Raw genomic sequence first — 16886 nt, 5'->3', positions numbered from 1 at the left:
TTTCTCGCCCCGTTCCAACCGGTTCGGTTGGAACGGGGCTGGCGGCGTCCTCGTGCACGCGCTCAGTGCACGCATGCGTACTAGCGTCTGTGCGATGCTCCAGCTGCTCCTGGAGGATCACGCAGGCGTTGTATGCATCCTGCGCATGCGTGGAAGCGCAGAACTCATCAAAACCGGGTAAGGAGCGCGGGCGGGCGGGTGGGCCCTTCGCCGTTCCCGGAAGTTACTTACTTCCAGGTTCGCCGACAAACCGGTTCGCGGGGACCGCCGCGAACCGGTTGAAACCCACCCCTGATACACACGCTTATTTTTGGACTTTTTTTTTCAAATGGTTTGCACAACTGTAATGAACATCATGTGATTAAGTTCAGACACATAATTTCCATCCTAATTTAAAAGCAAATAATAACGGAGATAAGCATGGTATAATAATAAGACTCTCAAAGACTTTCTAATCAAATCAACCAATTAATCTGTATCACATCCTTAGACCAGCAAATTCAAAGTATTTTGAAAACCTTATAAATTAGGATAGATAAAATAGGGTTTGTTGAATACTGCTAAAACGTAATGAGTACTACATATAATGTTATTCATTAGCCGGAGTGGATTATCTTGAATAGATGAAGAACTGTTAGTGACAGGCTACGATCCATTGGAAAATCAGAAACATCATCTATCCTGTTAGAAGAATTCTGTTTTTTCTAGAGGCATATTCTGCTTCATAGAGAAAGAGGAACAGGATAATCTAGAATTATAGTGCGTCAGCAGTCAAGGTGATCTTTCCTTCACTCCAATCAAATAAAAGAGAAAGAATGCACATTGTCAACTCCATTTGTTTTAATTCCTTTGCCCGTTTCTCGCCCTCCACCCACGACAGGTGAAACTGGTGAACATTCGAAATGATGACATAACAGATGGGAATCCTAAATTGACATTGGGATTAATATGGACCATAATTTTGCACTTTCAGGTAAGGTGCCCTCTCATTGCTGCAACCTTCAATTTATAACTCTGATGAACCATGGCTTTGTTTTTCAAATGTGAATACATTGGAATTCTCACAGGAATTCAAATAGAAATGGTTGCCTGTTTTGAAAGCTAATATTGCTTTTTGTGCTTTTCCTTTGCAAGATGGTTCTGATAATTTATTTTGAAGCTTGGAAAGGAAGCAGATAGGCACGCGACAGTATATAATCAGTAATTCATTAACTATAATATACCGTATTTTTCAGAGTATGCCGCAACTTTTCCCCCTCAAAAAAGAGGCTAAAAATCTGGGTGCATCTTATACACTGAACACAGCATTTATTGCCTCCCGAAGCCCCGCCCCCTTCACCAAAATGGCCATGCATAGCCTTTAGGAGGCTTCCAGAGTGCTCCTGGGGGCTGGGGAGGGCAGAAATGAGTGAAAAACGGGTCGTTTTTTGCTCAGTTTTGCCCCCAGCCCCAGGAGCTCTCTATAAGCCTCCTAAAGGCTATGAATGCCCTTTTTTTGAAAAAAAAAACCACGGCCCAGTTTCCGCGGAAAACGGGCCGTTTTGGGGAGGTTTGCAGAGTGCAAAAACTTTAGGGAAGCCTCATGGGAGCAAAAACAGACCCCCCCATTTTTGGTCTAGCAGGCCTCAGGGAAGCCTCCAGGGAACAAAAATGGACCCCAAATGCTAAAAAAAAAAAGTAAAAAAAAAGTTCCTACTATTGCGCAGCACAGCTGATTGTCAGACCATTTTTTTTACTTTGTTAAACATTTTTTTACTATCTGTTCAGGCGAACGGTAGCATTTTTTACTACCGGTTTGGGGTAAAGTGGTAGCACCGGTAGTCCAAACTGGTAGCACTTCACCCCTAGGTTGACCCCCTCTTCTCTGTAACAGCCCCTCAAAAATTGAAAGACTGATACCATGTCATCATTAGTCCTTCACTTTGTTAGAAGAGACATACCCATCATTTCCTTTTGATAAATGTTGATTGTGTCTAGATTGCACTAGGTGGCAGTAGAATTGCTGTACCAAATGAATTTACAGAAGTAGGTAATACATTTCTCTGATCTGAGAGAGATATATATATATTTCTCAGCTTCAGTGTCTGAAAGCTGCAGTGTGAAATTTTAGATCTCATTTGCCAGAACAAGAGTAATTTATTAGAAACCATGGTGTAGCACTTTAACTTTTTGTCAGCCATTTAAAAATATGCCAAACATTTAGATCATGCTCTACATTTTTTGAGTCATGCATATGTACAGCGTAGCTAAATGCATACTTTGAACTTGCATTACTCATTAGAACCGTGACCCGATAAAAGCGTGCCGACAAAAGCATGTTGCTAAAACCGCGACGTCATCAACGCGCCGACAACAGCGCGGTGACAAGGGTGATTTAAGTTAAGGTAAGGGTTAGGTTTAGGGTTAGGTTTAGGGTTAGGGTTAGGGTTAGGGTTAGGTTTAGGGTTAGCGTTACGTTTAGGGTTAGGGTTAGCGTTACATTTAGGGTTAGGTTTACAGTGCGCTTCTGTCGCCGCGCTGTTGTTGCCGCGATTCAGTGCTCATTCGTTGGAGCGCTTTAGAACTCGCGGTTTTGTCACTGCGGTTTAGTCGGGCGCACTTTTGTCAGTCGCCCTTTTGTTGGTGAACCCATTAGAACAAAGAGGAATTGCTAGCTTTTTAAAAAAGTGATAAATGTAGAACACATTATTGGTGTAGAATCTGAACACCGTTTGAGTTTTGAAATGTGCCTTTCAATCCTGTCAATTTTTTTGTCAAACATATGATCACATATTTTAGTACCAAAGCATATAGTGTTGAGTGTTGCTTGATAAGCATGATACTTTGGTGGGTTCCAATTTTTTGCAGAGCAATGTTTTTATGAGTCTTTTTTCTGAAGTTGTAATTAAATGAATATTTTTGCTTTGCTTCTTTTTAAATGGGCACATCTCATGTCTTGAAAGATCTTATATTCCCACTTCATTATTACGTTCTCCATTTTTTTCCTGCTTCCGTGCCTTGTTGTATCCTAGCCATTCTAGCATATTCTACAAATTTCAGCATCTTTAAATTGTGTATCATCTTTCTCATTGACAATTTCAGGATTTTCTTTTGTGCAACTGCCATGTTTAAAACAAAAAACTGAAAAGCAAGATGTCTTTTAAAAACTTGATTGCACAAATGAAACTTAATATTTTTTCCCCATATCACCATGTGTAGAAGTCAGTAGATTCAGTAGAGAGTCCATTTTGTCTGCAGTTATCTGGATCTGAAAAAATAATGTTTAAAGAAGGGAAGTCTGGCCTTGCAGCTTCTAGAATTGGTTCAGATTGAGAAGAGGAACAGTATCCGGGCTGCCAATCAGTCTTGCAGATATGTGCTAATTTCTGTGTTGGGTCTTGCTTCTATCTTGTAGCAGCTTTTTGTGGATCAAGTAGCATCTTCTGAAGTCCACTCAGGAATTCATTTTTAATCTGCTCCTGATTTAAAGTGCCAGAGGAAAGGTCAGTTACTGATCTTAAGAGTTCTTGAGATGGACTTATTTAACTCCTGCAATTCAATCCTTAGCTCTAGGATGTGAAAAGCTGCTATTCTTCCTGGAAGATGTCATATTATACTGAACTGTCATTTTAAAAAGCCTTTAAAAGGGATTTTATATTTTCTCCCTCTCCCATCTCCTTTTACATTGGTCTGCTATACCTCCTGGATACCTATATATTATTTAAAAAAATTTTTCCAGATAAAATTCAAGGCAACTTAAATTTAATAATTTAGGAGTACTAGTCTTAGGGATTGCAAAAAGGCAAAAGATTCAGATTCAGATTCAGATTTAGTTTATTTGTATGCCGCCCTTCTCCGGGAGGGAGAAAGGGGAAAATAAAACACAATACACGTGATTAAAATAAACAAGAATCATACAGCCACACAGGTCAAGAGGGGAGGGGAACTCATCAACCCCAGGCCTGCCGGCGCAGCCAGGTTTTGACAGCTTTCTGGAAGGCCTGGAGAGAGGTGAGCGTCCGAATCTCCGCGGGGAGTTCGTTCCAAAGGGCCGGAGCTGCTACAGAGAAGGCCCTCCCCCGGGTAGTAGCCAGGTGGCATTGGCTGGTGGACGGAACCCGGAGGAGGCCGACCCTGTGCGATCTAACGGGTCTTTGGGAGGTAATTGGCAGCAGGCGGTCTCTCAAGAGAAGCTCAGGCTGTATAAAATCCAGCTGTAGTTTGATTTCAATTAAGGAAAGACATATCTGAAGGAAACTTTGAGTTGACTTATGTCCATTTGTATCTGTATCTCTCCCCCTGCTCCTTTAATTATATATTGTCCCCACTAGAGTTTGGTATAATAGCTAGGCCTTGGACCAGATTGTTCTGTTTCCTTATTTTTTGTCCCACATTTTTAAAGACAGAGCTTTTCGGATTTTTACTTAGTCACTAGTATTCCAAAGTTCTCCTAGAGGTTTTAGTGCATGATAAAATATACAGTAGTTGTAAAGTTACTTTTCATCACCGTCATAATTGCAAATGGTTGCTAAACAAGGCCGTCGCTAAAGAAAGATTATCTCCAAGGGAGTAGTACACACTCAGGGGCTTTATAAATGATTTAGTTTTGAATATGTTTCAATAAAGTGCTGGTTAGAAAGTGAATGAATGGCTGTCTGCTTTAAGAGCCGAGGTGGCGCAGTGATTAGGGTGCAGTACTGCAGGCCACTTCAGCTGACTGCTATCTGCAGTTCAGCGGTTCAAATCTCACCGGCTCAAGGTCGACTCAGCCTTCCATCCTTCCGAGGTGGGTGAAATGAGGACCCGGACTGTGGGGGCAAGTTGCTGACTCAATTTGCTAAAAAAAAATATTTTAAACCGCTTAGAGAGGGCTGAAAGCCCTATGAAGCAGTATATAAGTCTAATTAATAAATAATAAATAAATCAGCTATGCATGGTTGGTTTTTGTCTTATATTGATAGAACTCTGTCCACGTGACAAATACTGACCATTCACTTTATCTTCTATCTTCCATTTTCCTCAACCTGTTCAACTTTTTCTAATTTATTATCTAAGTTATTATCTCCTTTATAAATAATAAATACATAAATACATAAATACTCATGTCAGAAATAAAGGAACTAGAAAGGAGAAATACTTTTACTGCGTCTCTCAAAAATGGGAATAATTGCTTACTGAATTTCACTTCAAGGGTCTAGTCTGCCTTTATATAAGCCAGGATAGAATTGGTTCATCGTACAGCCTAGAGGTGGGTTGCTCTCTGTTCGGCCCCGTTTGGCTGAACCAGTAGTGATAATCTAGCCTGGGACACAGAACTGGCAGTGACCCAGGCGGGCCACGCCCCTGAACCGGTTCCCCGGTCTCCGTTGACGTTGCTGGCATCTGGTTTATTATATTTTAATGGTCTTCGCACATGCGCATAACCATTTTCAGTGAATTGTGCATGCGCAAGCAACGTGCGGCTGGTGTGTGCATGAGCGAGTGAAGTGAGCAGCGCACGAGAGAACCGGTATCGGTTCACATAGGAACCCATCCCTGGTACAGCCCCTCATACTCTTAGCAACTGCATCTAGATCCATAATTTAAAGATTTGTCTCTTCTTTTTTTTTGTTCCTTCTCATTATTCAGCTCTCCTAATGTGTATATATGAAAGGCAATTGTTTACAAAAGCAAATGTTTGCTTATGAGCTTAGAACAAACAATAGAGCCAAGTTATTATTTCAGTAGTAGTAGGATTCAAACTTTACCTGATGATGTCATTCAGCTAATAGTGGCAATTAGCCTGGCGTTGGAGAAGAGGTTTTTGGAAGACCAGGTTCAGTGTTAGAATTTTGTAATTTGAAAGAAAACCTTATGCGTAAACCAGTGGTGGGTTTCAAAAATTGTTCGAACCTACTTTGTGGGTGTGGCCTCCTTTGTGGGAGTAGCTTGCCGCCCATGTGACCGGATGGGAGTGGCTTGCCGCCCATGTGACCGGATATGAAGATGCCGACGACACTTGTCAGAACCACCTTAAATTACCTCACACACAGCACTGGCATGCAAAGGAATATGATGTAAACTTGTTTTTTAAAAGCATCTTTGGTTTGCGTTAAAACAACTTCAACACACGCAATGTTCTGATTGCACCACAAACGCAGTAGTCATCCTTACCTTTCACAGAGGCACTGAGTTTTATAAATAGGAGCATGATAGTGTAGAATAATCATATCCAAGGACCAGTGGTGGGTTTCAAAAAATTTTGGAACCTCTTCTGTAGGTGGGCCTGCTTTCTGGGTCCACTGGTGGAACCTCTTCTAACCGGTTTGGTAGATTTGACGAACCGGTTCTACCGAATAGGTGCGAACTGGTAGGAACCCACCTCTGGCGTAAACTTTAAAATTGTATATTTTGGTTTCTCTTTATATGGTCTCTTACCACAAATTATCTCAGTGTTTGCTTTATTGCAGTGTTTGCTTTATTGCACTTTTAAAAAAAAAATTGCCTCTTCAAAACCATGGTGCGTCTTATACTCTGGTGCGTCTTAATCCTCCTAAAAATACGGTAGGTTGTGCTGAGAGAGAAAGAGAGACAGAGTGCTTTCCCTTGGCTCAGATTGCATAAACCTGGATTTCCCCAGTGCAAATTCCAAACCTTAACAATGATAAATGATTGCTCTTAATTTAATATGTTTAATGTTCTCCTTACCTCACGACAAAAATTACTTATTGGTAGCATTTTTGGAGGTCCACAAAATCTGAAGTATCAAGATTTGCCTGTCTGATTGAATACATAAAAAGTTCTAGAGGAATCTTGTGTCTCTGTTGTCATTGACAGATGACTTCTTGATGAGTGAATCCTGATTCCTGGCGAGCATAAACCTGTGCAAGAGAGGAGAAATGTTAAATTGCTAGATGTAATTGCTCAATTGCTTGATCCTGGTGATACGCTTGGGCAATTTCTTACAACTTTTGTTAGTAATATTTCCTGATTTTTCGGACTATTAATAGCATTAATCCTAGGCACCTTTTTGGGAAGGGAGATCAGGCCCTTTAGTTTATTAAGGAGTTGAACTTGGATGGAGGTGTCAGCTGTAACTAAGTAGAATAGTTTTTGAGACTGTTAATTGCGAACGGGATAATGAAAACCCAGATAAATTCCTTGCCAATCAAAAAGACTTAGACATTTTCCTCTGTTGCATCCATACACAATAGGGCAGCATTGAGTTTCTCTCAACTTTGGCCTTCTGCACTGCGCAACATTTTCCCCAGCAGATTGTTGAAGGAGAGAGAACTGGACTAGCTTGGAGCAAACTCTGAAAAAAAAAAGTGTCTTTTTTTGTGGTGCAGTTCTATCTAAATTTGGTCTTCGGAGTTGATGCACGCCATAAGGATCTAACTTTGGTAGCTTCTCATTTAGGTATAATGGATTATTTTGGGGATGCAGACATTAAAGATGTGAGCATGGAGAGGATATGTAGAAAGTTGAGAACTGTAGAGGGGGCATGTAGATATTTGACTTTCATATTTTTGGTTGGTTGAATCATTTAAAAGATGGCTAGTCAAGAGAAGTTATATTATCAATGCCTCCTTGAAAAAAAGGGCCTTTCTCTCCACACCATTGAAGACAAAAATGATAGTTCATTTGTACATTCATAAACCATCTCATATTTAGTTAGGCTGCTGACTATGGAAGGTGTGAGGACCACACAGCACTTGTGCTGAAAGATTTGTATTATATTGAGCCCAATATAAGGCGTTGGCGTTGACTTTTCAAACCCTAAGTAGCTTAGGGTCTGATCTTTGTATGAGTTTGTGTCTCTATGCAGTTGTTAAGGCAGTGTTTCTCAACCTTGGCAACTTGAAGATGTCTGGACTTCAACTCCCAGAATTCTGGGACTTGAAGTCCAGACATCTTCAAGTTGCCAAGTTTGAGAAACACTGTGTTAAGGTCAACAGGAAAGGCCCAGAGGAACTTATGGGTTAACTCAAGTTTCATCTTTATGGCATTCCTTTGGGAGATGTGCTTAAGCCCTACCTACTCTCTCGGCTGTTTTGCCAGGATTCGAATTGTTAGTATGATTCCAGCAACAATTTTATTGATGTTCTAACATACATTTTTCAAATTTTTAATATTACAATTCGTTTAAAATTTTGCTAGCCATCTTGAGCCCTTACGAGAGCAAAACCAAGCCATGAATGCAAAAGGCAAATCATTTAAAAAAAAAAAGTACATAAATGGGCACAACCGTTTATCTTTTAAGCAAGTGGCGAAATGCTTTTAACCGAGACAAAAATCATCTCCAGATGTTGACAGTTTTGAGAAATCCTTGTATGGATTATATAAATCAGGAATTTATATTGACCTTTTGAGTCTTCCTGTTGATGTTCCTTTTTGTTGTTGTTGTCCTTGAAAGATGAATAGTGGAAGTGAGAGCACTGAACATGATACGTGTTCATTTAATCCGGAACAAAGAATAATAGAATATATTGTACATGTGTACATAATAGTACGTATTGTAAATTTGGGAATAGCAGCTTTGTCTCGCTAGAAAGCAACAGAGAATCCCTGCCAGTTTAGCTGCAAAATACAGAAGCAAAAGCTTTTTCTTTTTCCCCTCAAGGGAAGCAGATTTGACACGCCAAGGGAGTTCTTAGTCCTGTTGGCTTTAGCATGGAAAGGTAGCTCCATTTATACTTTAAACAAGCAGAGGTAAAGAGACTATAAATATAACTGTCAACTCCATCCTGTTTGCTGTTTCAGTTCCTGAGTTCCTAAGCTTCTGTTACAGATCAGAAGAGCGTGTTCCTGGGCGAACCCATTTTGTCTGTCTATAAAATATTTATTGCTTGTTTGCTGCACTTCTTCCTCCCAAGTCCTTAGAATGAGATGCTAAATCAACTGGAAAGCAACGACCTCTTCCTCACCTCCTAAGAATTGCACATTCCCATTTTATTCCTTGTCTGCAGAGTAACGTTTTATGATTAATCTGTGTTTTTTAAGGTTCCACTTATATTCTGAATTTTTAAAAAAATGTGCTGGGGAAAATTTCTAACATTATAATGCTTCTTTGAATAATGATAGTGTCATCATATTATTTTTTTTTAGCGTATTGAAGAAATAGAAGTGTTTAACAAGAGAAAAAAATCTTTACATTTCTGAGCAATTTTCATTCAGGCACAGTGGTTAGGGTGCAGCACTGCAGGCCACTTCAGCTGACTGCTATCTGCAGTTCGGCTGTTCAAATCTCACCGGCTCAAGGTTGACTCAGCCTTCCATCCTTCCGAGGTGGGTGAAATGAGGACCCGGATTGTTGGGGGCGATATGCCGACTCTGTAAACCGCTTAGAGAGGGCTGAAAGCCCTATGAAGCGGTATATAAGTCTAACTGCTATTGCTATTTTTAAAAATTCGCTTAAGTGACGTTTCTTCTCTTAATTTTCTATACACATGTACAAACAGTTTTTTTCAGGTAAACTTAAAATATGCGTGCCGATCATCTCGTCTTCCGGTTTCTGACATGCATGTGTGCACAAAGACCAGTTTGCCAGTGCACATTCACATGTGGGAAACCGGGCAGCTGCTCGTCCGGTTTTTGGTGCTCCCGCATGCGTGAAGACCAGCTGGCCGGTGCAACAGAACCCAGAAAAGCAATGGGCAATGGCTCCCATGCCCAGAGAGATGGCTCTGTGTGCCACTTCTCCTGTGCGCTGCTTGGAGAGTCCAATCATGGGTTAATTCTGTCTGACTGTCCTGGACTGAATTGAAAACTTCTTTAGCCACGCTTCTGCTGCTGGCGCTTCAGAATTTTTTCAATTCAGTCTAGCCCAGTGTACGTGTTCTAAATTGGTTCCTATAAATTTATACCTTGGACTCTCCAATTAGCCTCTATCGGCTTACAAAATTGCTCCGTTGGACTTGATTGGGCAGCTTCGTTGAGAATTGCGATCCCGGCTCTTTAAATTTCCCTTCCAGCTCGATCGATGTGTCCTGGGCTCTGCTCAGGCATGTGCGGTTGTTTGGGCGGCTGCCAGCAGCGCAAAGGGGGTGGAGTGTCGACGCCCCTCGCGTCCAGCTTTCCTGCAAGTGCAGCGGTCAGTGGTGTGAGGACCCAACTGCTTGCGCTACTGTCTTCATCCTGCTTAATGCGGCAGCCTCCCTAAGCAACTAGATCCTCGTGTTGGCCATTTCTGCGCCGTTTGAAGCTGCGGCCATTTTGAAAGGGTCTGTTTTCCCACCTTGCCTTCCGACAGCCATTTTGGTGACTTTACTCAGAGACACATTGCTGCTTGTGCTCCGGCAGCTGCCCAGATCTTCCCGAGCCCTGAAAAACACTGGGGGGTCTCTCCATCCTGTTTCGCCCATGGGTTACTTCCCTGAGAACTAGGAGCCTCGGACTGAGCGTGATGGGTAGTGGTGGTGGAGGGGGATATTAGACCTAAAGAAGCTAAATTACCACCTAGAGTACAAACACTTCAAAATGCAGTCCCTCCAATCAATATTGGGCTGCATAAGACCAGGAGATCTGCTAACATCAATAGATCTCCGAGAAGCTTACATTCACATCCCAGTTCGCAAGGTTCACCGCAGGTTCCTGAGATTCTATTATGCAGGTCACCATTATCAGTAGGGCTCTGCCATTGGGCCTGTCATCAGCCCCCAGGACATTTACAAAGATTCTGGCAGCGGTGGTCGCATCCCTGAGGTCATACCCAATACGACTCCAAGCGTACCTGGACAACATCCTCATCCAATCGTCATCCTGCCAACAAGCGGTCCGAGATCTTCGGGTGGCGATGAGACTTCTTCAAGACCACGGGTTCTCCGTCAACCTGGAGAAAAGCCACCTCCATCCCATCACCAGGTTGCTGCATCTCAGAGCCATCATAGATACTGTCACTTGCCATGTCTCCCTGTCTCAGGAACGTGTCTCCAGCATCATACGCCTGATACACCAGGTGCAGACTTCACGGACTGCACCCATTGTTCTGCTGTCAAAACTCCTAGGCAAAATGATCTTGTGCCTGTCAATTGTACCGTGGGCGAGATTGCACTCGCAAGAGCTGCAATGGTGCCTTCTGCCCCATCAATGGGCCAAAAACAGCAACTCTCTTGCCACGATTCCGGTCCCCCTCAAAGTTTGGCAATCCCTGCAGTGGTGGCAGTCTCCAGTGCTCACCAAGGGCAGTCTCTTCCGCGAACCCGATCGTCTAATTGTCACAACAGATGCCAGCCTGTTCGGATGGGGAGCCCATCTCAACAACCAGGTCGCGCAAGGCAGGTGGTCCACCAGCAATCTCAAGCACAGCATAAACTGGCTGGAGCTAAAAGCAGCGAGGTTAGCTCTTCTCCACTTCCAGCCGACCATTCAGGGTCACCATGTTGTGCTACTCATAGACAACCGCCAGGGGGGCACCTGGTCCAAGTCATTGATGGCGGAGGCGGAACACTTGGGTAAGTGGGTGGAGAAACACCAGTTGTCCCTTCGAGCGGAGCACATCTCCGAGGAGAGCAATGTTCAGGCGGACTGGCTGAGCAGGACCACGACCGATCACTTAGAGTGGCGCCTCCACCCGGACCTCTTCTTTATGGTCACACAGAGGTTCGGTCTATTTGCCACCCCGGAGAACACTCACCTCCCTCGCTTCTCATCCAGGTTCAGATCCCCAAGGGCAGAAGGAGTCAACGCCCTACTTTGCCGTTGGCCACCCGGCCTGCTCTACGTGTTTCCGCCATTGCCGTTCCTGCCCAGTGTGATACGCAAGATTCTTGCGGAACGGGCGGAGGTGATTCTGGTAGTGCCATTCTAGCCCAGACGGGCTTGGTTTGCCGACCTCATGAGCCTGCCCATTGCCAAACCATGGAGAATTCCTCCGGAGGAGGTTTCTCTCAGCCAGGGAACTCTAGCCCATCCGGAACCCCACTAGCTATAATTAGCTATCTGGCACTTGAGAGGGGCCTCCTAGAGAGAGAGAGAGACTCTCCACCAAGGTTACTCACACCATTCAAGCATCTCACCAGCCATCGACTACCAGAATATATGATGCCACCTAGTCAGTCTTCGTGAAGTGGTGCATGACGCAGCATATCGAGCCCGCTTCTGCTTCCATTCCACAAATATTGGATTTTTTACAGGAGGGGCTGGATCAGGAGTTGGTGGCAAACACGCTTCGTGGCCAGGTAGCAGCGCTGTCCACCATTCTGGCCTCCAGTGACAGGAATGCTACACATTATTGTGCAGAGTGAGATACCTAGACAAAGTGCATCCAGAATTATAAGACCATATTTTTTTATATTTTAGGAGTGTTGAATGTGACAAAGAGTTTTCATTGTTGCATAATAATATAGGAACAGCTTCTAAATTTAAAGAAACGATTATTCTTGTGAGTTTACAATCCATGGACATGGCATTAAGAATTCAACTCCCATGTCATACATTTATATAACTCATTTTTATATATATATGGAGAACACTTTTGCTTTCTGCATATGGAGCAGTCAGTGATACCCTCCCACGCCAGTTCCCCCCCCCCCTCTCTCTCTCACACACACACACACAGCATTGGAATTGCTAGAATGGGCTTTAAAATTGCTCTAAGGCAGGAGTGTCAAACTCAAGTTCTGAGGGCTGGATGTGGTGGGGTGCTTAAATCTGGTCCGTGGGGCTGGCCTGGAAAATAGCAAAAGCTATTTCTGGCAGCCAAACCAAGGCGTGCATTCATACTTTTACCTAGCTCTGCCTGTTTTATCATAAACGTTTAGTCCACGAGCCATGGTGGGTGCAGTGGTTAGAATGCAGTACTGCAGGCTACTTCTGCTGACTGCCGGCTGCCTGCAATTTGGCAGTTCAAATCTCACCAGGCTCAAGGTTGACTCAGCCTTCCATCCTTCCGAGGTCGGTAAAATGAGGGCCCAAATTGTTGGGGGCAATAGGCTGACTGTAAACTACTTAGAAAGGGCTGTAAAGCACTAGGAAGTATTATACAAGTGTAAGTGCTATTGCTATTGTCACATTCAGCTTATTTTTATATTGCTCCTGACATACCTCAAAAATGTTCCTTTTATTCTGTGCAAGTTAGGACTTCTAATCTAGAGAATATCTTGCCGGATAAACTAAACTTAATAAGGCACCAGGCTAATAAGTATGAGATTGTAAGTTCAAGTCTTGCCGTAGCCATGAAAGCCAGCTAGGTAATTATATGGTCGGTCACTTTCTCGCAGCCTAACCCACCTCACAGGATCGTTGTTGTCAGGAGAATAGAGGAGAAAAGTGTCTTGGATACAGTATGTTCACCGCCTTGACTTATTTGTAAAAACAATAGAGACGGAATACAAATAAGTAAAATACTGCTACCCAATCAGTGGTGGGATTCAAAAAAAATTACTATTGTTCTCCTGTGTGCTGCTCCAGGAATCCAATCACGGGTTAACTTAGCCTTCTAGCCTTGAGACTGAGTATGCAAATATCAAAGTTACGCCTCCTCTGACTGGACTTCCGTTTCCTTTTCAGTTCTATTACTCAGTCAAGCCTACGAGACTTATTTTCAACGCTCTCTTGATTATTTGCTAATTTTTCAAGGTTAAGGATGAATTTACTTGGTTTTCACTGTGGATTTCTTGCTGGATTGGAGGTAAAGCGGCAGATTGCTGCCAGCCGATTCCTCCCTCGCTATTTCCCTTTAAGGGATATCGGATCGCTACAGCTGGAGTGGGGCGTTCTCCGCCTGACCTCCCTTAACTTCAGCGCGCAAGGAAGCTGAGTCTCCCAGCGCTGCCGCCACGCCGGATAGCACCCGCCCGCGAGCGCGGTCAGATCCGAGGCTGTGGCTTGTCGGAGCGGGTCTCCCCCTCCTCCCCGCCTCCCTCCCTTGTGCCCTCGCTGGAGCGGCTGCCGGAGGATTACATGAATCGGCTATTGGGAATTTTCCCCTGCGGTTTCTTTGAATTTCGCGCCTTTGATGCCGGTGGCCTTATTTGGAAGCGCTTTTCACACATGCGCAGTAATGCCTGGGATGAGAAGGCAGATTTTGCCCGCGCGCTTGAGTTTGCGCACTGCCTCCGCCCCTCCCTTTTCCCTCACTCGAGTTTTGCTGACTCAGGGAGGAGGTTGCTTCTCTTGGTCTCTGCTTCCACGTGGCGTTCTTGGCGTGTGCTTTCAATTGCATTCCTTTGTTTCGCTGATTGAGCTCTTTCAGATTCAAATCATGGCTGATCAATCGGTATTGCAAGGTACTGTCCAGCCAGTTTCTGAGCCCCGCTCCCCTGGCGAGGGAGGGGCCAGCCCTGGGCCTAGTAGGGCCGCGACCAGGGCCTCTACTAGCAGGCCTCGAGCCTCATCTACTGTTCGGGATAAGTCGCACAAGCGCAAAGACAAGGCCAAGGTTCCCCCCAAGACATCTGGGGCTCCCATTTCTTCCCCTCCGGTTCTGATTCAGCAACCTGTATCTCCGGTGAGGGTCGTTGAGCAGGGTTGGTCCCCTGATATTCAGCTTCCCCAGGGCCCTATTCCTGAGGTGGGGGCTTTCGGACCTAGTTCCCCCCCAATTATTTCGGAGGCTAGTGGGGCTTCTCTTCGTTCACCTCCACGCGCTGGGCCCTCTGCCACGTTCACCCCCACAGCTGCAGGCCTCAGGCCTCTGGAGGGCCAGGATTTGGGCCTTTCTGCTGATTTTTACAGCATGATCTCAGAGGCTATTTCCAGAGGGGTGGATGCGGAATTAGCGCGTAGATCCCAGGTCTCCAGGCCTACTCTGGCCTACTCAGGCCTGGCTCCCCAAGCAGTACAAGGGGATTCTTCCATTCTGCAAACTGATCCTCCTTCCCCTTTACACTCTGTGTTTAGCGCACAATCTCCCTTAGTGGAGGAAGGTGAAATCCAGGATAGGGAACTCTCTGGTGACGAGGGCTTTCCTGTGGACCAGCCTCCGGCCCCTGGGCTTTTCAGGCACACTCTTTTCAAATCCCTGCTGTATAAGGCCAAGACTACCGCCCACATGGGGGAGGCAATTTCTGCAGAAAGTGCTGCTGTGGGCCTGGATGCCACCGAGCGGCTCTTTGCTGAGCAGGTGGCTCTGCAAGATTTTATTCCATCTCCCAAGCTTTTTCTTGATTTAATCCAAAAGCAGTGGGATGAGCCGACCGCGGTTAAGCCCCCTGGGTCTGGTGATAGGAAGCTTTTCACATCTTCTCCAGAGTTGGAGGCCCTCCTGCAGTTTCCCACAGTGGATGCTCCCATCGCTGCTCTTGCTTCACCGGCGTTAATTCCTTCTGAAATTTCGGAAGGATTGAAGGCCGAGGACCGCAAGGCCGAATCGGTCATTCGCAAAACTCATCAGGCAGCGGCGTGGGCCTTGCGCTCAGCTACTGCAGCTTCCTTCTTTAATAGGACTTCTTTAGTTTGGCTGAGACAACTACAGGAAAGGCTGGACCCGGAGGAACTGCGCCTCCATCAGGATGTCACCAAGCTGATAGCAGCCCTAGAGTTTTCTGCTGATGCCACCCTTAGTGCGGCAAAATTTGCATCCCGAGCCGTAGTTTCCAATGTGGCTTCTCGCCGTTTGCTCTGGCTCCGCCACTGGCAAGCTGATATCAAATCTAAGTGGCGTCTAGCATCCACGCCCTTTAAGGGTGGGGCCTTATTTGGTTCAGTGCTGGATCCCATTCTCATTGAGACTCGGGACAAACGTAAGGTGCTTCCCTCCACAAGTGCCCGTGTGACCAGAAGACCACAGCCTTATGGTAGACGGCAGCCCTTTCGGTCTGGGGACTCGGGGTTTACCTCCGCTCCCTATGTCCCCAACTATACCAGGGGGTTCTCCCAGGCACAGGACCGTGGCCAGGACCGAGCTGGGGCCAGAGACAGGGGGCGCCAGCAGAGTCAGGCGCAGAGTAGACGGTCATTCCGAGGAGCGGGCAACCGTTCCTTTCGCAGATACCGCTGACTCGCAGGAGGTAGGGCCCATAGGAGGATGTCTCTTGGCCTTCGCCCACCGATGGGCGGAGCTCACGTCAGACGCCTGGGCCCTTCAAGTAGTGAGTTTGGGTCTCACGCTAGAATTTCTATCCATCCCCCCGAGAAGGTTCATCAGGTGCCCTGTGCCCAGGTGCCCATCAAAGCGGCGCCTTATGGACACCGAGATATCTCATCTTCTCACCATCAGGGCCATAGAGCAAGTTCCCAAAGGGCAGGGAGGCCTAGGGTTTTATTCCATCTTGTTCCTAGTACCAAAGAACTCCGGGGGATGGAGGGCAATCCTAGATTTGAAACAGCTCAATCAGTATATCAAATACCAAAAATTCAAAATGCACTCTCTAAAGAGCATATTGGCTTCCATCCGCCAAGGCGACATGATGACTTCCATAGACATCAAAGAAGCGTACCTCCATGTGCCCATTCATCCGGCACATCGGAAGTTCCTGCGGTTTCACTTCAACGGCCGTCATTATCAATACCGGGCTTTGCCATTCGGCCTCTCCTCGGCCCCGCGCACGTTCACCAAACTTCTGGCAGTATTGGCAGCCTCCCTTCGTTCAATTCCAATACGCATCAATTGCTATTTGGACGACGTGTTGGTGCTGTCGTCCTCTCGAGATCAGGCCCTCCGAGACCTACAGGTCACGATGGACGCATTGCGAAACCATGGATTTGTCCTCAATCTGCCCAAGAGCCACCTGCGCCCAACCACGTCCCTCCTTCATCTGGGAACCACCATCAACTCGATGTCGTGCGAGGTTTTCCTGTCCCCGGAAAGGAGGCAGAGCATATACCACCTGGCGCATCATGCGCTATCCCATCGGCGAGTACCGCTGCTGTCGCTGTCCAAACTGCTAGGGAAGATGATCTCCTGCATCAGCGTGGTGCCCTGGGCCAGGTTCCATGCGCGTCCTCTCCAGTGGTTCCTGCTGCCCTTCCAAAGAGCGCATACCAGT

The 16886-nt window shown here is 45.6% G+C and overlaps 1 protein-coding gene across 1 annotated transcript in view; it reads left to right on the top strand.

The window, feature by feature from the left end:
• LOC116507906 (dystonin-like) overlaps nt 1–16886 on the top strand; it is a 183460-nt gene that overhangs the window by 99165 nt on the left and 67409 nt on the right. Inside the window, 1 exon segment of the mRNA XM_032216303.1 lies at nt 881–973. Within this exon segment, the coding sequence (XP_032072194.1) occupies nt 881–973 (93 nt within the window).

Source organism: Thamnophis elegans, chromosome 4, assembly GCF_009769535.1.
Source record: "Thamnophis elegans isolate rThaEle1 chromosome 4, rThaEle1.pri, whole genome shotgun sequence".
Classification (NCBI taxonomy): Eukaryota; Metazoa; Chordata; class Lepidosauria; order Squamata; family Colubridae; genus Thamnophis; species Thamnophis elegans.
This window is presented reverse-complemented; position numbering and strand designations above follow the sequence as displayed.